Source organism: Acanthochromis polyacanthus, chromosome 4 (assembly GCF_021347895.1).
Source record: "Acanthochromis polyacanthus isolate Apoly-LR-REF ecotype Palm Island chromosome 4, KAUST_Apoly_ChrSc, whole genome shotgun sequence".
Lineage (NCBI taxonomy): Eukaryota > Metazoa > Chordata > Actinopteri > Pomacentridae > Acanthochromis > Acanthochromis polyacanthus.
In genome coordinates, this window is record NC_067116.1 from 13,659,475 (window position 1) to 13,682,622 (window position 23,148).

The 23,148-nt window shown below is 40.5% G+C and overlaps 1 protein-coding gene across 2 annotated transcripts in view; it reads right to left on the reverse strand.

The window, feature by feature from the left end:
• The window catches only part of LOC110954478 (BMP/retinoic acid-inducible neural-specific protein 3-like), a 73,763-nt gene that overhangs the window by 6,461 nt on the left and 44,154 nt on the right, over nucleotides 1-23,148 (reverse strand). For both annotated transcript variants that reach the window (XM_022199031.2, XM_022199030.2), the window contains exons 5-7: nucleotides 10,644-10,749; nucleotides 9,963-10,199; nucleotides 5,977-6,199 (exon numbers count right to left, since the gene is read on the reverse strand). In XM_022199031.2, the coding sequence (XP_022054723.1) occupies nucleotides 5,977-6,199; nucleotides 9,963-10,199; nucleotides 10,644-10,749 (566 nt within the window). The remainder of the gene's footprint in view (nucleotides 1-5,976; nucleotides 6,200-9,962; nucleotides 10,200-10,643; nucleotides 10,750-23,148) is intronic.

The window sequence follows — 23,148 nt, forward strand, 5'->3', positions numbered from 1 at the left end:
AAAGTGGCTTCATCGGAGACACCATAACACATTTTACATACATTTATTTTATTGGATATCAGTTAAAGTGAAGAATGATACCTAGCCTAATGCCTGTTTGTGATAGGTTGACCTCCACCATATATGTTGCATGCAGAAACCCTCTAGCTGACCAGCAGGTTCGAAGCTACAATCTTCTTGTGGGGCAAATATGCCCACTCTACCACCATGACACCCCCGTGAAGCTGTGTAACAACGAAATAGATGTTTACAGAAATGGCAAATAAAAAGTATGTTCTGACAATAAAAGCAGTGTTTCCCTTGCATTTACTAAGCTGTGATGCATCACATGAAGAACATCACTAACACAGTGATCGAGAACACCACCAGTGTTCATTGGACCCCACAAATGCCCGCTGCTAATCCAAACTATGCACCTTCTCAGTTCCCCAGTAACACAACTACCAAGACTGCAGAAATAGTGAAGTTAAAAAAGAAGTAGTGTTAGTATTTGTGACAAATCTTAGAAGTGAGACAACTCCCAAAGGAGACACAATACACAGACTTGAATTTGATCACAGGATTCTGATATTGTACAGACTCATTTATATGCCAATCAAGTTTTCTTTTGAGTCTTACCATTATCTCAAGAGCTGATTATTTCAGACAAAAGATCAGAGCAGTAACATGGAAGGGAGACTGTTTCTCAAGAGCTGAATTTAAGAAGTATGAGAAACAAGTGAAAACCTCACACCGATATTAAAGTGAGCTCAGTTATATCTAAGTGAAAAAAGCTGGACAAAGAGTAGATCGTATTTTGAATTCTTCTCTCCTCCTTAACTGGCTGGCTTTGAACCTCATTAATATGAACCAATAGACTCTTCCTCAGATCATCTGAGAGCACCAGGTTATATCACAGTGGGATCTAAAATATCTACTGAAGTATTTACTTTTATCACTCCCACTCATCTCATTACTGCATTTACTGTTCTCTGTAAATTTGCCCCAGGTAGTGTCCATCTTAAGTGTGGAGAAATACTGCATATGAGATTCGGTGCACACACTGCTACAGACATCCTTTGTATCTGGGCTCCACATGTTCTTACTACTTCATCATCAGAGTTCAGCTATTTGCAAGTTCACATTTACTCACATAAAAATGACACTGCCGTACAGATAAACTGTATTCTCAGTTATGTTTTCACAGAAGCATATTTTCTGCTAGATTTTGTTTGATTGACATGCCACAAATATGTTTCCAATCAATATATCCTTTCCACATATTGAATTGTTTGTTTTCTGATGATCCAGATGTCTGGTTAATGTTGTGAAAGGGTTTATGTTAACCTATAACACGACGTTGTCCTAAACCTAATCAAACAGCAAGTGAAAACAAAAGTCAACTCTATGAATAAAGATCTCAAACCCCATTCTCCTTTGTGAAAATTTGATACCTGGCTTGTACAACTACTCCTACAGCCTGCTCACATGCCTTTTGGCTTTTTATATCATATCATAGCACTGCTTCCAAAAATTTGATACCTGTACAACTAAAGTGCCTTTCATTTGAGAGAAATGTATTTTCTGGTGGATTTTTGTCTCTTTTTCGTGAGGTATCACAAATGTGTGTCAAATTGACATATCTTTGCAATTTATTGTTTTGTAGGGCTGGACCCGAATATCCCGAATATCCGAATATTTGTTCGCGGCGGTATCCGGATATTAATTTTGGTGTCCGAATATTCACTCCCCCCCCATATACACATATGTCCATGACATATACACATATGTCTATGTGATCACTCCCTCCTCCCCCCCAGAGGAAAATAGGAATATTCGGAGCTCGTCTCTTCCCTTCACCATCGGCCCATTTCGGCTCATCCCGGTGTGTTCGACTCATCTCGGCTCATCCATTCGGCTTTGATACCACCACCCGAATGGCCGGGTGGCTGCCGACTTGACGTCACGCTTCACTGCGTTGCATAAACACAAGACAAGATGCTGAAGTCCTCCGCTGTTTGGGAATTCTTCAGTTTAACTGAAGACAAAATGAAGGCAAAATTAGGACCTGGGAGACCAGACGAACACATCCGATTATTCGGGCCATCTCTGCCACAAGCCCCGCCCCCCGTCGGACGTTACGGGGCGGAACAAATTTTTGGATATTCGTCTTTAATAGGGCCCGAATATTCGGAGGCCAGAAACTACTATTCGGGCCACCCCTGTTATTTTGCTGTTGCTTTTTCAGGGCTGCACAGTGACGCAGTGGTTAGCACTTTCGCCTAGCAACAAGAAGATCTCCGGTTCAAATCCCAGCCTGGGCCTGGGATCTTTCTGCATGGAGTTTGCATGTTCTCCCTGTATATGCGTGGGTTTTCTCCGGGTACTCCGGCTTCCTCCCACAGTCCAAAAATATGCTGAGGTTAATTGATCACTCTAAATTACACCGTGAGTGTGATTGTGTGTCTGTATATGTAGCCCTGCGACAGACTGGTGACCTGTCCAGGGTGTCCCCTGCCTTCGCCCGAGTCAGCTGGGATAGGCTCCAGCACCCCCTGCGACCCTAGTGAGGATAAAGCGGTGTATAGAGAATGGATGGATGTTCCTTTTTCAGGGCTGCACAGTGGCTTGGTGGTAGCATTTTTACCTCACAGCTAGAAGATCTTTCTGCATTGACTTTTCGTGTTCTCCCTGTACATGCGTGGATTTTCTCCAGGTACTCCAGCTTCCTTCCACAGTCTAACACCATGCTGAGGTTAATTGGTGATTCTAAATTGTCCATAGGTGTGAATATGAGTGTGATTGTTTGTCTCTATATGTAGCCCTGTGATAAACGGTGATCTGTCCGAGGTGTCCCTTGCCTTCACCCTCAGTCAGCTGGAATAGACTCCAGCACTGCCGCGACCCTGCTGAGGATTAAGTGGTGTATAGATAATGGATGGATGGATGTTCCTTTTTCAGAGCTGCTCGTTGGTTAGCGCCGTCGCCTCACAGCTAAAAGATCCCTGGTTCGCATCCCTGGGGTCTTTCTGTGTGAGCTTATGTTCTCCCTGAACCTGCGTGGGTTTTCACTGGGTGCTCCATGTTCCTCTGACTGATTTTAAGTTGCCTGTAGTTGTACTTATGAGTGTGCTTGTTTGTCTCTATGTGCAACCCTGCAATAGACTTGTGACCTATTCATATTCAGTCTGAATAGACTCCAGCCCTCCCGCAACCCTACAGAGGATTAAGTGGTGTATAGATAATGCATAGATAAATGGATGTTCCTTTTCTGCCACCAATCTGATAAAATGGAATCTGAGTATCACCATGGTAACCCAGAAATTTTGAACCCATGCTGTGATATTTTCCTAACCTTGACCACGCAGTCTGAGTGTCTAAACATCATCAAACAGCGAAAAGGGAAAACTGAAAGTAAACAAAGAATGAAAATGAAACTTCGGTGTACGAATATTGGCCTCATGTGTCCTTTAAACTTCGGTGAAAGTCATATTGTCTAAAGCCTCCATCCACTCCTCCCACTGATGTGGACTTTGTGACTCCTTCAAACTAGACCTCTTTCCTCCTACATCATAATCTTACCATTCAGGGAGAAAATGTGTTTCTTTCAAAACATAAATGAGGATGCAGTTTAGTTATATAAGGACATCATTTTAGAGAGGCAGGTCTGGCCTCGCAATTTTCTATCAGCGATGCACATTTTGCATCTCTGCAATTTGTCATGTAGCTGAGCTTGACTCAAACTATAGCTGTCAATGAGCTCTGTAGCAAAACACCTGATTTGGACAAAGTGCTGCTAAGTAAAATGTGATGAAGCATTGTTCTGTTAATATATGCTAGGAAACATTAGTTAAATACAACATTACACTGGACTTGAACCGCTGTGAGCCATAAATTTAGGAAAATATATTTATCAGAGGAACAGTAATGAAATCTTGTGAAAAATAACAGATGGTTGTTGCATTGCCAGTCCTTTGTTTTGTACTGCTGCTGAACTCAGAGCTCCGCTTATGTAACTTTGATGCATCATTTAGTTTTCATTCCTTTCTCTTACTCAATGCACTTCAAATTTCAGAATTGCAGTTTCTCTGTGTCAGTGGTCAGTCTACGACGATAAGTAAAGTATGCCAGCTTTGTGAACTCCGTTCCCTGTCAACCATCATTTATAAATCCAAACAGGAATGCCTGGAGACATAAATGAAACCAGACCTGCAACTATCAGCTGTGCATATTTCTTCAATTTAATCAGTGCAAAACTTGTGTGCACTTTGGTTAAAAAAAAAACAACAACTAAAAAATACAAACAAGGGCTATAAATCCTCAGTAAATATATTTCATAGTGTTCACAACCTATTGAGGCTGATGCTAAAACTTTCTCTCTGAACTTGTCATGAATGTCTCTCCAGAAGCAGAAAATATAAACTTGCAGGGAGCCTCCTTTTGCAAAGCAGAGAGAAGAGCTGGTAAGGCTGTGGAACTGCTTTGTTCAGTTGCCAGAGGAAACACAGACCTAAAAGATCTTTAACTGGGATTGTGCACACAATTATCCTGGGTGAAGAGAGGTCACCGCAGTATTTTACATTTGAATTTCATTTAATGGAACAGCTTGCAGTCCAGCAGTAATACTTTCAAACATAAAAACTGCTAGGGTGCATAAGAGACAATGGAAGAACATTTATGTGACGTCTTAGTAATTACATTTAAATTAACGATGATCACTGTGTGAAAACATGCAGGTATATAGAATTTAATTTACAGAGAATACAAAGGTCCTTGTATGCTCAGGAATCGGCGCTTTATCACTCAGGTAGGCGGATATAATGGTTTTCCTGAGGAGGATCATTCGTGTGTTTTTTGTCATGCTGGCTCTTTTGCTGCTGTTTTCTTGAGGTGGGTTTTAATGTGGAGGCTGTTATTCCTTATAGGGATTTATAGAAGATGCCTGGCAAATGAGACACAGGATGCTGCTTTCAATATAATTGCGATTTTTTTTCTTATGTAAATTGAATGTTCTGAAATGCACTGCTTTAAGAATTTATGAAAATGTACATTATGACGTCCAGGATAATGAAACGTGTCATGTTAATTCAGATGCACTGACAAAAGATGAGCAAAGGACACTCAAACAAACAATCAGTTGTCTAACAGCTGCAAGATTTTATAGATGAATAGTATACTGTTTGGATGTTCATGAATTATTATTTAACAGAAAGTAAAGATGGGGGGACTGCAGCTCCAGCTAAAAATCACATTGCAGCGGATAAATATCTGGTTTTTCACCTGAAGTAGCTCCTAAAATAAACCTCGCTGCATCAGCTGCACTGACATAATCACATTTCTTTTTCATAAGCTTGTCTTGCAGGCAATGTGACTGATTTTTTTGTGAGAAAAACAAAAATAGATGGAATGATCTTCTGAAGGTGCATGGAAAACTTTTTTTCGTCTACGATTTTATCACAGTCGAGCTAACCAATAGTGAAAATCTCCTAAACTTTGCATATTCCTTTAAAACACTGCAAACTTTAATTTCACAGGAGGATAGCTTTGATTTCCTGGATGTAAAGGAGACCTGAGCTGGGCATGCAGCCAAGTCATCAGGTGTGACACTATAGCTCACTTCTGTAGGACCTCAGTGGAATATCAAAGCGTAAATGTATTGTGCGTATTATTAGCATAATGCCTAGTTCAGGGGATAACAAAGCGCTGCGGACAGAGCAGGCTGAAGAAAATAAATGAGCACTGCAGTTCACAGCTTGCTTGAAAAGACTTGTGATGTGGCTGCAGGCTTTGGAATTTTTGCTTGTTTTCACACAGGCCTAACCACACACAGGCACACACACACACACACAGGCACACACACACACACACACAGGCACACACACACACACACACACACACACACACACACACACACACACACACACACACACACACACACACACACTTCCACAACCGCGTCAACAGAAAGGTCAGCAGGAAAACTTATCAGCTTCTCACCTCTCCCTCAGCATAATAATTTTGGGCTGAGTTTGACACCTCTTGCTGAGGGTGAAGAGCTTGTTGACGATACGTCGCGCTTTGCTCAGGAGCTGCTGGGTGCTGAGCTCCAGCTGCTTGTAGCGCTGGTGAACGGTCGACTCCATCTTCCAGAAATACTGGATGGCAGACGTGTTGAGGGCGTAGAATGTTGGAAGCCGTCGGACGAAGTTCTGAAACTCATCTGGAAAGCAGAGAGACGTCAAAGATGAGAGAGGGCTAATCTATTGCTCTTCCAACACAGGCCAAACTAACTCTCTTACTTGCTTCCAACTATATTTGGCTAATTTAGTCGGACCAAATGAGAGAATCACTTTGCAGAAGCCACAAGGGCTCAAGAGCCGCAGGGCAAACTGGAAGTGATATTGTTTGACGCACATGCTAATAGAAGAAGGCAGGGCTAAATACGGGGATGGGGTAAGATTTTTTTCTTTCATTAATGAACAGCCAGCAGCTTTTCCAGGGCTTATTCTGCAAGTCTGTCTCGGAGAAAATAGGATGGACACGGAGCTCAGAGGATAACATCTGTCAGCCCTTCAGAGTTACTGTTTGCAGCGTGCACAATGCAGAGTAAACAGATTACATTTCCAGGGCATTCAATAACAATATCATCATCACCATAATCATAATTTGTTGTATGGATAATCGAAGCATATGCAAGACTGATCTGAAAATATCCATACCGCTGTTTGTAATTAGTTAACGTTATCTTGATAATGAAGTATCTGATTAGAAAACCAATTAAGTGTCAAAGGCTTCCCTGGTGATTATTCAAGGTGTATTACATGTGCCTGTGAAATTAATAAGTTGATTAAACAGGTTGTAATAAAATATATTAAAGGGTATTTGCAGGGGGGGCTCTCTCTCCGTGGCCTACATTGGCTTGTCTAGAGGAAAAGAGAAATTACACGGTGCGGCTTCCACATTTTTATTTAATTATACGTGTTCCGTGGAAGCTGCCTTTTGACATCTTCATTTGTCTGATGTTATAAAATGAAGGACAAATCCATTGGAAATACCAAAACCAAAACGTGTTAAGTCATCTTTTCAAAACTTCACACGTTTGTGCTCATTGAAATCAACATCAGCAGTGGGGCTCCTTAATAATCCACAACAATGGAACATTCAGTTTTGGATACACACACGCACACATTCTAGCTTTCATATTCTTTATTTGTTTGAGTTCGTGAAACATGATTCCTCATGACAAGCAGTAACAAGCTCAGTGGAGATATGCAAATGTGACAAGGCAAAGCAAACAAGAGCTAAAGAAAAAATAGAAAAATTACAATTAAGGTTAAAAGAAATAAAAATAAAAATCAGCTTGATATCGAGACTCTACAGTCCACAACTATGGTATTTTTAACAGGCTTCCTACATGTTTCAGGATGTGTGAAGTCTGCTTTTATACACTTATTGTGATTTGGCTGCGTGGATTTCATCGTCAGTTTTAATTCTCAAGAGAAGCAGAAACGGTTCACACTCAAAAATTGGCAAATAATGTAAATGACACTTCTGCTCCTAATTACTACTAATTATTTCATGCTGCCTTTTGGCAAAGCTTCCTTGAATAGAAAATGTACCATCTTTGGACGCTTGCTGGTTAATAAGCAAAATAAATTAAATAGCTTTCTTAATAAACATCAGCAAAATATTAAAATCATAGTGTCGAGTGTCCTGGGAAAGCGGTGAAGTGCAAGTATTGGCTGAAGTAGACCATTATTTCATCACCGAGACAACAATACCTCATCCCTGGAAAGCTGCTCTCTAACCACCATTATTATCTTGTCAGAGACTGAACCCAGGAAGGTAACAGCGCTTCCCTTTTGTATGATTTTAAAAATAGAAGACACTGTCAGATTTGGCGAAGCACGAGTGCAGACACTGTGGGCATTATTAAAAATAACACGAGGAGGTCGGAGGGTAATGTGTAGCATGAGGATTATTTGGCAGAATCGTCTTAAATTATTGAACGATGAGGTTACAATTAAAAGAAAATGTCTCAAATCATCAAATTACTGCAACATATTGAAATGTAATTTGACTAAGAGCTCTTGGATCTGTCTTTGATATGTATTGTACCCTCCAGCCAGTGCCTTTAAGTATTTCAATACGCTCGTAAGGTTCTGAATTGTTTCAGTTAAAACAAAAGACCAAAAAAAAATCTATGCAACCAGTCAGAATTAAGCATATCTATCTTAATTAGACCATATCGCCCTCAGTGAGAAGTTAAAGCCAATCATCTGTAAAAACCTCATTTCACAATCACAGTTATAATTATTAATCTCTCTGCTACCGATGTTAGTTGCTCTCTATTAGATCACCTATACAAGTAGATCCCCTTGTTGTTGTTTTTTTTTTATGGGAACTTATTTTTCTTTATTTAATACAGCCCAGCAGCTGCCGTTCTCAGGGCACCTTGCTGCTTAAGTTATTGCCAACTGTGCACTAATCAAGTTGCCCTTAGTACAGAACCATGTAGCCAGTAATAACACTCTCAGCCGGCAAGGTGCTTACGAAAAAAACAGCTTAAGGCTGATCTGGAAATGACTGAAACGGCAAGATGCCCTCAGACCCTGTGGATGCAGCTCAGTTTCAGTAATGACGGGGGAACACAGAAACAGTAGCTACATGTCGGAGGATCGAGTAAATGTGTTACACAATTCTGAGAGGGTGCAACGTTTTACATCATAGTCAGCATGCGCACCAGACAGTGTGTTTATTACTTAAAGCAGGATGTAAAAAAGCTTGTTGGAAAGCTTGAATTTAGTACACACTTCCACTATGTTAATCAGCTAAGAGTGAACTGATAAAATGGCAAAAACTGCGCTGTGATGTCTGGCATTAGAGGCTGCATTATATGCCGCTAACAGAATACAGCGACGGCAGTTTGTTTCTGGGGCATGTCAGCTCCTCCTCACAGTGCTGCAGAGCCTTCATTTGACTGAATCACTGTTGACCCAGTCATTTTGTTCTGAATGCTCCCCTTTCATTTTCTGGACTTTGAAATTTGAACCATGCAATTTCTCCACACACACACTCACACACACCGGCTAAAATGGCAGCAGAGGGTAGCTGTTTGAATGCCAACGAAGAGGGCTGGGTGTTTTGACAATCTACACCGTGGGATGTCAGATTTGTCAAGTCTTACAGATTTTGCTCGGCCGTTTCTACTGACTCAGCTATCCCTTTGATATCTCTGCCTGTATTAGACCACAGAGGGAAATGTTGCCAATCAATAAGCAGCGCCGCTTTATGGCAGTATTGGATTCACAGGATTTTTGCATCAATGTGATGAAGTACCTTAATTTGTAAGTCATTTCATTTTGGCTGATTGTAGATAAAATGCTCACAAACATTTACAGAAGTGACTATGCAGATTTTTTTTATTATAATATCACTAATAAAATGGCATAATAGAAAAGATTTGAGGCACTGTGGAGCATGACATCAACTGCAACGTCGTCATATCTGGTGATTTTGCAATGATGTCTTCAATTCAATTTCAGTTCAGTTCGATATTGTTTATACAGCGTTAATTCGCAATATGTCATTTCATAGCAAGGGGAAGACCTTACACATTTGCAAAACAGAACACAACATAGCCAAAGTTTTAATCAACAAAGTCACATCAAAATTTAAGGAGGGTTTATATCTGATATGGTGTTTCTGGGAAAATTCATCAAATCGAAGTGATTATATTTAATAGAGATGACATTCCCTTTTGTTATTTTCATATTATTTATGCATTTTATTTCAAGATGCTGCACAACAAATGGTCCCTCTGTCTAGTGATGAATTCTCATTACAAGGATTGGATGTAATTGCGCCTTTTTCATGGTCCGTCTGTTTTCTTTTGCCCATCAGCCCTTTTAACAGCAGGGTGTAATTTGCTGTCAGTGGGAGGGTCACCGCCACTGAATGAGTGCAAGAAAGGAAACACTGACCTGACTCCTCAAAGTCTTGGTTGGCCATGTTCCAAGAATCTCGGATTTGCAGCAAACTGGCTTCCATAGCCCTCAGATCCACCTCGGGGCAATTACATTGTGGATAGTCGACGGCACACTGGCACCAGCAGTCATTGTCCCGGCACACAAACTGGCCCTCCTCATTACAGCCGATGTAGCTGAGAGCTGCCTGCACAAACCTGGCCCTCAGATACTCTGGCAGTATGGCCTGGAGCCCTGAGGCAAGGACAAAATCAGGACAAAAACATGGAAATGTCACATGGATGAATGAAGAGGGAGCGCTAAGTACTTTAGGTATTGCGGAAAATGTGTTTAGATGGCTGCTGTAAGCTCGATCTGTAAATCACTGAAGGCTGGCACTCCTTTTCACTGTTTTTCTTTTTTTTTGCCACGCTCGGCATATGCTTGGCGTCACATGCAATATGCTGAGATTCACTTAAAGTTGTACTTTTGCTGCACAGTTCTGCTACTTTTGTTCGGAATCATTACTGCCTGGGATTCACTTCAGAACTCCGCGAGCATGCATGGCAAAAAAAGTGAAAGAGTGATTGAAGCTAAATTCGTTCTGACACTCTCGTGCTGCAGTTATAAGCTTGCCAGAGAACAGACACTGTGACAATTCCATCAGAAATTGGGGGAGTTCAATTATGGATGGCCAACCTTGCAAATGAATCTTGTTTTCAGGGCTCTGAACCAAAACGGAGCTGACAGAGTCGAGGTTGTCATAGTTACTGCATCCGAGAGGGCCCGTCCTTGTTTCGGTCACCTAAAGGGAGGAAAACAGAGGCACATAACAATAATCCATACTGAGAAAGAAATCCACTGATGTCATTAAATATACAGATTGACACACAGACACAGAAGATAAGCAAAGGAAAAGGAAAGCGAGAGCACATGACTAAATGTCACACACAATAAGATTAGCCGCCTTTCCCTTTACCGTCTCCTCTTCTGAGAAACACAAACTATATTACGCATTATTTTGAGTCCTCCATTGTGCAAATCATATTTAGGATAATGACTTTGTGAGCCAGCGAGCTGGAAATTAAGTTGTGATAAAAATCTCTGGTGTAACGTGTAATGAGTAAGTTGTGGTGTCATCTGTCAAATTCATATCTACATTGTGTTTGCCAATTACAAAGCCCACCGACACTCATAACATGCTAAAATCCACTGTATGATAGTGAAAGCATGTCATCTTCAATTACATATGCACTCGAGGATTCATGTAATTGCTTGGTGGAAACTTTTACACGAGGTATGCAATATTTTTATGGAACTACGCAGGCTCAAATGCGATGAGAGGATTGGAAACACACTCATCACAGTCGACTGTGGAGCCATTCTTCAAACGTGGCTCAACTAATCAGAACTTTGATGGTGACAGTCAGATAAAGCGCCTCGTCTTTGGCTTAGGCTGCCTTTCTTGACATAATGCCACACAAATAAACATTAGCTCCGCAGCAGTTGGAGGATTGATTTGTTAATCCTAAATAAAGTTATCTTGAAAGTTTTCTCTTATTTTAACAAGACCTAGAGTCATGCTAGAGGCTCTGTGAGACTGTAGGCACAGCAGGGTGTAGAGCTGAAAGCAAATGTCAGCATGCTCGCAGGAACATTGCTAGGAAGCATCATGTTCACTTTTAGTTTGGCGGGTTATGGTGCTAGGGTTTTCTAATTTGCACAAAACACAAATGTGCAGCTTAGGCTAAAGAGAATGTTACAAGTTTTGCCAGTATTGGTTATAACACCATCAATGTGTTACATGGGGATGTGAAATAAATCTTGGCTTAAAAAAAAAAAATCATCTTGACGTGCACTCAGTAGATTCTTATAGAGAAAAGGAACATTTATAAAAAGTTTCGTGGCAGTTCATCCAGTGGTTGTTGAGATATTTCAGTGCAGACCAAAGTGGTAAAGAGACAGACATTGCCAAGTACAAAAGTCGCACTGCTGTGGATTAATAACTAAATAATGAAGCAACTGTGACTGAGAATAATCTGTATTTGATATGTAGATTTCAGTTTTAAGATCTATTGCGCTGACACAGTTTACTGTCTTTACACAATGCGTAAGAATAATTCAATACAAAAGTAACTTCACTGACTCTCATGTTAACTGGCAACTTGTCATTCATTCATCCATCCATCCATTATCGATTCACTGCTTAATCCCCATTAAGGTTGTGGGGGGCTGGAGTCTATCTCAGCTGACTTAGGGTGAAGGCAGGACCAGGTCACCAGTCTATCACAGGACTATATATAGAGACAATCACAGTCGCATTCACATGGACAATTTAGAATTACTATAATTGTTTTAGGGCTGTGGGAGGAAGCCGGAAGAACCCAGAGAAAATTCAGACATGCACAGAGAGAACATGCAAACTCCATGCAGACAGATCCCGGGAAGACCAGGATACGAACCGGCCCGGCAACATGTCAGTGTTCTTTTCCTTTACTATTCTTTACTTTCTTGATTTCAAAATCAATGTACCTCCAACAAACTATTTCCACATTGTAGTGCCAGTGCAAATGTTGAAATACTGAACAGAATTAATCATAAAACAACATGCTGTCAACAGATAAAAGTGAGAAAATTCCCTGACAGCCATCTGAGCAGCTGTGGTAAACAGAACATGCTGTAATATTGTCTGGATCATTTCTGTTATTATGTTGCAAATGTGACCCTGAGTATTTCTAAGTTTGCTAAAGGATGTAAGAAAGGACAGCTGCACGGGATTAACATTGATCTACCACATTCTGCTGCTGGGTTTCTGCTGCTAAATCTGAGAAAGAAATTAAACTTTAACAAATAAGTAAGCACAAAACACGGAACAATGTTTTTTCATACAGATGTAGAAATGTTGCCATTTATATCAATCTTTTCCCCTATATATTAGTTGAGCTCTTTTACCAGAGAGCATCGCCATGGTAACCAGTGCTGCATATCTAAACTGCTCCAGAGCAGGTAATCTTCGAGATAACAGAGCAACATGTATAAAAGCACTGCCTACTGACCAGAAAATTGTCTTGGAAAACGGCATCACCATTCATAGAAGATCCCATGGAGCTCAGTGCACACAGAGCGAAAGGGTCTCCAAGGAGGGCATCAGATTTTGGAGACCATCTAATGCCTTTGGCTTTACCTAACAAGCATCAAGATATAGATTCTCAGTGGAGGGAACTGTTTTCCTTTGTGTGCTTCTTGAGCCATGTGTTGCCAGTAACACGGTGAAGTCGTGCACTTGCAGTCCCTCAGACTGTTTGTGCTGACTTGTGTTGTTTTGGAACAGGCACTTTTATGTATGCTGTGGGTGATACAGAGAAAGCAAACACATGGTTTGTGCACAAGTCGCAAAGGTGGTTTTTGGTCCAACAGAGATGCTTGATGCATTTGCTTTGTTCCTAGGCCACTTGTTCACACAGTCTATATGAGGGAGTTTTATGAAACAGTGGATATTGTTTTGAGTTGACTACATGATCTATACTGTAAATAATGTAGATCCTTTAGTGCTGTTTATTAAACTTCATCCACAGGGTTCCCAAGACGGATTGATGCCAAACCACGTCTGGGTGACATATAGGCGACTTTTTCAATTACAAGTCGTTCCACAGCATCAGGTAAATATAAATAAGAATACTTTGATCATACTGGCACAGTGCCTGCATGGGCACTTGTGGTTTTCAGAAAAAGCAGTTGTGTGGATAATTAAAGGTCATTCCTTTTTAGCACAGCATATTGGTGTCCGTTGAGATATCTTTCTCTCCTTTATGTAGCCATTTGAAATACACATTGGTTTTACATTTACTTAATGCTGTTGTGTAACTACCCCAAATGTTTGCATTTGTTATCTATATGCTCCCAGGATTCTTTAACACCACCATGGTTGCAACCTAAACAAAACCTTGTCTTACACACTGTAAGAATACATCCAAGCAACATATTTCATGTCTGGCCTTGGCTGCAGAAGCTGTGCTGTTTTATGCTTATTTTGAACAACTGCTTATATTAGCTTAGTGTTACAGTTTGAGAAGTATGCAACTCTACTCCTGTTCGTATTTATGATTGGTCGTCTGGTGCCAAAATTGCATTTTTTATCTTTTTTTTTTACACATGAATGGGCTCATGGTTAGATTCAGAAATCCTGGGCTGATTTACCAAGCTGATAACCAGCTTTGTGACACCACTTATGCACGGTTGCCGTTGTTAGGCTTAGTGAAGCCAGATGTCAAAAAGATATCCAGGATATGTCTTGCTTCGTGGTATGAATCCCTGGAGTGGTATGTGTCAGCGAGAAATAAAATGAGACTGGCAGCAGCCTTGTTGAAAGCTTTTCTTGTATATAAGTAGGAATGTGGTTAAAACTTTCTCTAATGTATGATGGTGTTCCATAAAACCAATGACATATCAAGATCTCATTAGATGGCTCGATTGCTCAGTTAGTTGTTAATCCTTGTAGCTAGACTTACTCTATGTCAGCTAAGTCAAGTTCATATATAAATACCTTTTGAAGTGACAGGCATCGATGAGTCTGCTTCACAATCAGACATTTTTAAACACGTCGCTCAGCAATAGAAAGGACCAGAATAGTCTGGCAATGTTGATTCTCAGTCATTTAGGTCATAGTAATCCTAGGAGCTTCCATAAAAAGCAACTGGACTTCTCTTTTGGATTTTTGAAGAGGCTTCATTCCTCATCCAAGAAGCTACTAGAACCAGAGCTCTCATCAATGATTTTAAGCACATTTACTTGCACTGTATTGCCATTGTAAATAAAGCTGGAAATGATAATAACAAGAAAACACTCAGAGAGCAGTGCTACGCCAAGGTTGCTCAGTCTTTGTATGATTTCCGAAGGATGAAATCTTTAAAAAACAATTACCTTGCAGTGTTATGCATGTGTTAATTGTGTATGGATACCGAATTCTGTGACCGAAATGTCGCGGGCGGCAAGAATTGTTGAGACTCGGAAACAGCTCCATAATTTAATCAGTTGTTCTTTGTGTCATTTCTGACTAAGAAGTCCCGAAAAGTCTGCAACAGTCAATTTGTAGTATCAATCTTGATCATCAGCAAGCAGATGAGGTAGTGTTCACTTGTTGTCATGATTACAGTGACACCACGCTGGTGTCTCGCAGTGATACACAAATCTTTAACAAATCCGTAGATCCATACTTTAAGCCGCATCACTACCAAACTCTAATCACTTTGTCCTTGTGCCATTTCTGACCTTCTCTGAAAACTTCATCAAAATCCTTTACTCCGTTTTTCAGTAATGTTGCTAACAGACAGACAGAAAGACAAACAGACAGACAAACATACACCGATCGTCACATAACTCTGCCGCATTTCTTGGCACAGTAATAGAAAAGAATATATATAGATATTCATATATTTGCGGGTTAGAGTAAGATCATTAACATTACATTTGCACATTGTGTATTTAGTGGTGCTGATGTGACAGTCTGATCATCAGCCAGGAGTGGCCACACAATATCAAGGAGCCCCTGCTGTGGGAAAGCGGGATGCGTTGATAAAATGTAAGTGGCATACCATCTGACTACTGTGAAATTGGAACAGGCCACTACACCAGGAGCTGTATACCATCAGCCAATTTTGAAGCTGCTCAAGCTGCTTCTTCAGTAATTAGGCTTCCTTCATGATAAACATCCCTTGTTGTTGTCTGTCAGGACATTTTGAGCTGCACTGTGGTGATAAATTCATCATGTAAAATTTTGCTTAATACTGGTCACACAGCCCGATCTCACGAGGATTCGTGAAACTGTCACGTAAGTTTTAGTTTCGGTTTCGTGCGCACCAACACGATTTCGTCATGTTTTTCATGCCGCTCACCACGAAATGCGCACCAATGTATTTTAAACGGCGGACTTTTCGTGCCACTCAGAACGTATTTCAAAAGAATGTGTATATTATATTTTTAATGTAAAACCGTGGCGAATCCAACGCTATATTTTGCATGACATCGTCCCTAAACATAACCCTAACCATAACCCTAACCATAACCTAACCATAAGCCGGTGGTACACTTACCAATTTGCATAGGAATTTCAAGAATGTTCGGCGGCCGGCGGCCGCAAACGCAATCACACAAGCAGTATACGCCGATGGACAGCTTAGATCGTCATGAATCCGCCGGTATAAACCACTTTCAGATGTGATTACCACAGCGAAAAACATTTCGTGGTGAGCGGCACGATAAACATGACGAAATCGTGTTGGTGCGCACGAAACCGAAACTAAAACTTACGTGACAGTTTCACGAATCCCCGTGAGACCGGGTTGGGTCACATGTTTCACAAGTGGTACATGTTGCACAAAAATAAGCAAGATCAAGTGCAACATAATTTCTCCCACTCATTTTCTGATTTTATTTTTGAAATCAGTGTCGCACAACACAAAGCTCTGTCAAAGGTGTGTAATGTGAGCTTACGTGGCATAACAAATGACTTTTGGCAACTCTTGGTGCACCTGTGAAGGAGCTGAAAACAGAACTACAATTAGATTACATTATCAGTAGATGTGACTGCTTCAGTCATGACCAGTTAAGCTGCCTTTTTTCATTGAAATGAGAGCATTTAGCTTAGTGACAGTCTGACAAATTGGAGATTGAGAGAAGGGCGTGGGAAGGTTTCACAAAAAACTTTACCAAGAGGAAACTGATGTGGCTGTGTGGAAGGTGTAAAATCTTCATGAGAGAATAAATTACATTCTAAGTAGGCTATCAGTGTGAGGATGTTAAATTACTGCAGCCTGAGAGGAGTAAACACATTTGGTTAGCACAAGTTTCTCTCGTCCCAGGAGGACTCTTGTACAGATCGCAGAAACAGTTCAGTGACATGAAGTGAGGCGCCAAACATGTTGGCAGAGGTTGTTGGTTTAACATTGACAGAGGGTGTGATACCACTTAGTCTATGGAGGATTTGGCCAACATATTTATCCGCACTTCATGTGCCATTATGGTATTTCTGCATATCTAACAATCTGTTACACAGCAGTAATGTGTATGCAATTATTCCTACTTTAAAGACCCCCCTTGGTGAAAATCGAGTTTTTTTATGTTCTTAACTTATCCATATGGTGTTTTCATATGCTGGACAACGTGAGAGAATGAGCCAACACCATGGCTGAGCAGTTCCACCTTGACGCTACAGCGTACCAGTGACAGTCAAAAACACAGACTCAGCGGGATTTCACATATAGAAAACCTATATAAGGAACCAATCATGTCCCAGGTGCAGCTTTCTCTATCATTATTCTTCCTCAAATTCTTCAACTTGCCAGTGTGTAGTGTTGAGTGGGCTGACAGTATGTGAGCAGTCATGGATGAGCTGGTGTGCTGGAGCTGCTGTGAGATTGGAAGAATTAGTAAAGAGAAAGGCAAAGGCTATGAGATCCAGAGAGCTACATCTAAGCCAATTTGTGGCAAGAAATATTTACATTAATGGGAATAAAAACACGTTCTAAATATGTAACTCTGATACAAAGAGATCAGTTTCTAAGGTTTAAATCAAGGACTACAGAGGTACTTCATGGATTCAAATTTAAGTCACATTAAACAGCAATTACAGAGAAAATCCCTGGAAACAAGATTTGATCTTGACTATTCTGTCATGAGTAGGAGTGTAGGAATCATCGACTGGAGGCGGTGAAGTCATTTCGTTTTACACTCCTGCTCGAAGTCAGGTTAATTGACTCAACAGAACAGGTAGGAGTAGGAGATGAAAACAAATCACATCGACTGACGCACACGGAGGCAATTCTGTCCGGCCTTTTTGCACTTCACATTTGGGAAGCGAGTGTTTACTTAAAGAAAGATGAGCATGCACAGTCCTGTGTGTAGTTAAGCGGTGAGTTGTGTAGGCAAGGACTGTCCAGATTGCCTGAAAGCCGCTGTTTGTCTGAATAAACAGTCTGTAGTAATCATCCCCATGTCCTTTTGTCTGTGTTGGACAGCCAAGTGAAATAACATGCAGTTCCCTCTGTAAATTTGTGAAAACAGCACCTGTGATTCGTACTCGGAGCTTGTCAACTCCCACCCTGAATCACCATAATTCTTAACAAACAGTGAAGAAAAAGCAATAGCCAACAGTCATGGTAAAGCTGTTTTTGTAACAGATGTGGAATCTATGAAGAGTGTCCAATACTAGTGTAACATTTTGGAAAACAGGACCTAAATGACAGCAAATCTAACAGAGTGTAGAAGATTAGATAATATTTCTTGTGGAGCATCTGTTGCTTGCTTGTACTTACTTATGAACAAGGAAAGTGAACCTGTCCTTGCTTCTTCTTTTTTTTTTTTCTAATCCCCTCCTGTGCGCCAGGGGAAATGATTCTCTGGGACAAATGAAGCTTTAGAGGCTGTTTAGGCAGATAACTGATCCACAGCTTCACTCGAGCTGAATGTGTTTATTTCTGCAACTGCTCGGGTGATCTATAAAAACTCACTGCTTATTCTCTGCTGGCTAAACTCTGTAACAAATTCTTTATATGTGAGCTCAGTATAATAACACTGAGAGAGCAAGACAAAGGGCAAACTTGCTTTTGGAAGCTGCTTCAATTTGCTGGTGCCATTAGGCCATTCTGTGGTGTCAAAATTAATCTAAACCGCTGAAATACGACACATTGTGGACAAATGGGGTCTAAAATGCATTAACTGAGTGTAAGAATATGTAGCAGATGGTTATACTCATAGTATCTAATGTACCAGGGACCATCTAGCCAAACTCGGCCTGTTTAGTCCTGCAAAATACAGTCACTACTAGTTGTTCTGGATCAAAGTTAGGTTATTTGTATTCATGTGAAGGGGAGGTGACATTTTTTTGGAAAACTTTGAAAGGGTTGTGCTTCAAAGTTAATGTCCAGGTTTCAAATCATTCAATCTCAGGCAAATACTCTCACTCTACCAATCCACTCCATAGATGGAGAGGAAAAAATTCCAAGGACTTATATCTAATGTACTTAGTCTTTTCAAAAAAACTGTGTTGTGGTGTTCATGCAGTCTAGCCCCCTCACAACAGAGCATGAGGGCACCTAATATTTCTCTAGTGTATAAGGACATGAAAACATTTGTAGAAGAGGAGAAATAAGAGAAAAACCTTTTGTTGATGCTGCAGCTACGGCTTTTATATCACCCAGGCGTGCTCCGATGGGAGTTTTGTTCGAAAAGTTGCAAATTGGTAAACATTGAAATTACAGGAGCTGATAACATTCACGCAAAAATGTATGAATGAAGAAAATGGCATTGGCCAGCATGCATACAGGTACAGAAAACTTACAAGCCTGTCTACAGAAGTTTAAAGGGCAGACCGTTATCTTTCTAGATTACATGGCGATAAGGACATTGTGAAAGAACACAATTCTCCCCTGAAGACGATGTGTAAAATCCTCAAAGCAGGAAACGTAAAGGAAAACCAGAACAACTCTTGTGACAGACATACAAAAAGTTTGCTGGAGGTCTTGAAAGATGTAATCCTCAAATAACAAACCAGATTTGTGCTGACAAATCACAAACTGCACAAAAAAACTAAACAAAAAAGTCACCGTAGAACCCCTCCTCTCCTCTGAGCTCATAGTTAGATTGTTCACAATCTCAGTTCAATCATCCTTGACAAAAGCTTGATTTAGAGCATGCGTGTATCCATGGTCCACTGGCAGCAAAGATAAACTGCCAACCTGAAGGGAAATCCATCTCCTCAGCTGTCACTCGCGAATTATTGCCAAACACCATGACGGTGTCTTCTTTTAATATTTTCCCAAAGGTCCAATAAAAGTAACTACATCTCCTTGCTAGATTAATGACAGCAACCATGGTAACCAGCCAGGAGGAAAAGGAAGACTTTTGCCACTGTGGGCAGAAAAGTTGTGTTTCTTTTGACATCTACTTTTGACAAGTACAAGGTCAATGAGGAACATCGAGTACAGAGACGTGAGGAGGAATAAAAGCCGGGAGCTCTGTAGTAGTCATACATTCAGTGTCTCTGTCAGTCTTCCACTAAAAAAATCCTGAACTGCGGAACTGTTTTTTTTTTTTTTAATTTACAGTTACTAAAATATAGTCTATTGAATTCAAAGACATCATCAGTTTACCCAGGACAGGCAGACGGGGAAAGAAAATGTGTGGGACAGGGAGAGAAGCTGACTTCCATTCTTCTTTTTATTATTGATGCGTTAACACAATTAATTAAAATCCGAGCAGCCTCCATAGGGATCCACAGATTAATTTCTAACACAGACAGATGTCCAACTTAAAGGAGAAAATTGACCAAATGCAAATCTAAAGATGGCTTTTCTATGCATAGCAATGAGACCATCTGCAAAAAGAACCCAGTGGAGCAGAGCATGTGCACACAGTCAGCCTTCTCTATTAGAAAGCAACCTCAAAATGTAAAAAAAAAAAGGATTTTTTTTATATCTGACTAATTTCAAGACTTCCATGGGCATTTTAATTTTTTTATTTTTCTAAAAGGGAGAAAACATACAAGTTATTCTAAAAATGCGATATGTAAATGACATGGATCAGTTAGTGGGGGAATTATTAATGTACTATAATTGAGTACAAGATAATTGTGCTGACTGTGTTGGAATAACTAACAGCTGCATTTAATGGAACATTTAATTGCACTTAAAGGCTTTCCTAGAATAAGCAGTTTGCGATGCTCATACTCGCTGTGGACGTGACTTGTTTATCTTATCAAGATGAATTTAACTCTGCCCTCCAGGAACGCCGTTTGATGTCTTCTCACTGTCTAAATACTCCTCTAGAATTTATTAAGCCTAAAAACATTCCTTATGTAAATTCTTAATATCTTTTTCTTAGTGTCTTTGAGGCTGCCTAATCAACCTGTAAAGTACCATCACTGCAGTAATCGAAGTATTTCTTATCACAGAATAATAAATCAAAATAATTCATTTGAATAACAGAAATCTAAAACTAAAACATAAGATAATCACATCATTGTAATACAATCCCCACCGGAGTGCAGGTGATGGTGTTGAAATGTCATCCTGCCCTACATGTTTCTGTGATAGCAGCAGTGAATCACAAAAAGTAATCATTTTCAAACTGTTACAAAACAAGACAGGGTTTCAGGTTTTGCGAGTGGACTGCAGGAGCGCTGTGCACCGACCATGGCAGTATGGCAGCAGAACTGACACTGGCAATTTTCACAAACTCACACTCCAATCATTCCACTCAAGTCTGTTCGTACAGAAGTTAATGCCCATTTCAATGTTCCATTAAGCTCCGATTTTGACCTTTTAGGTAATTTTTCTCCTGCACTGTACCTGTCTGTTTTCCGCCAATTACATCTGTGAACAGAAGCTGTGAATCTGCAGCCTTTTTGAGCTTGCAAATGAAAATCACTCCCCAGATCAGTGTTGAAGTTTTAAAGTATGAATCTGTATCGATAGTTTTTAAGGTGACATGAATGACAGCAATCGACTCTTCAATGTAATGTTCTGTTGGGAAAACTTTGATCCACCATCCATATATACTACCATTCAAAAGTTTGGGGTCACCCTGGCATTTTCATGTTTTCCATGAAAACTCACACTTTTATTCATGTGCTAACATAACTGCACAAGCGTGTTCCAATCATCAATGAGCCTTTCAACACCATTAGCTAACACAATGTAGCATTAGAACACAGGAGTGATGGTTGCTGGAAATGTTCCTCTGTATCCCTATGGAGATATTCTGTTAAAAATCAGTCATTTCCAGCTAGAATAGTCCTTTACTACGTTAACAATGTGTAGACTGTATTTCTGATTAGTTCAGTGTTATCTTCGTTGAAATAAAATGCTTTTCTTTCAAAAATAAGGACATTTCTAAGTGACTCTTGAACAATAGTGTACATGTTTACTCTGCCATCCACCTAATCATTGTTTCAGATTAAGCAAGCGCCCTCATGGCAACAGCACACCCAGGCAACTGTGGTCTCTTTCAGCGGGACAATGCCGCCCTCATTTTGCCAAAACTCCCCAGATTCCAAACCGATCAAGCATCCAAGAGATGCGCCAGAACAAGCCTGATCCACAGAGGACCCACCCATCAACCCGCAGGACCCAAAGGATCCACAGCCAGTGTCCTGGTGCCACATATTGCAGTACACCTCCAGAGGTCCTGCTTCCATGACCCCATGGGTCAGAGCTGTTTTGGCAGCACATTCAGAGCCAGCGCATTATTAGGTGGATGGTTTTAATGTTGTGGCTGATTACTGCAGCAGTAACCACTAAAGTAGTTACGTTTGCACTCATTAATAAAGGGACACCATCCTCAGTTTGTCTGAGGAAATCAATAATTTAAACAAAAACTCAAGGAGACTTTGATTAAAATGAAGTTGATCAGTCTAATATCTGGAAGTCTAAAATTCTGATTAAATTGACCTCAGTTCCCACACAAAGAAATGCACGAGACCATGAATTGGTCTAAATGAAAAACTATTCTACTAAGACAACACAGGTGAGCTATATACACCGAAAAATATGACGTGTATGTGTGCGTGCATGTGTGTGTGTGTGTTTGGTGAATGTGTGGAATCAGATAAACAGGAAGAGAATTCTGGTGAAGGACAATAGATAGCGAATGATCTAACACGTTGCATCAATATGATTAAGAGTGAATATGCTTAAGAGTGAATAAGTTTAAATATCATCAAGTTATTACAACATCAAACCAAATCAGGAACAGATAGAGGTTAGCTCTTCCTACGTTTGTTTAGCACTGAGCAGAACCTCTTTTTGGCTGGAACACAATGGAAAACTTTCTCATGATGCATCCAGGCCGTCCCAGAGCATCGTGTGGTCGCTAGGCAACGAGTTCTGCCATCGGAGCTCTCAGCGCAGCATCGGAGGTCTGCCAGCAGATGTCTGATCTAGGCCCGCAGGTGATGAGCGTCAGGCCACCGGTGTTCAGTGCGCAGTCTTCAGGGTTGATGGAAAAATAACTTGCTTAACGGTGGCTCTCATTATGTTTTCAGTTGACGTTAGCCCAGTAATACAAAAGGATGGTGAAAACTGAGAGCAGAGATGCGTTGAAATTTTAGAAAAAGGTAAAATATGATTTCTATTAATTCTTATTGAAAAGCAGATTAAAACGTAGACGCTCAGGCTTGTAATGAAGGTGAGCAGTGTCTAAATATGTCTCA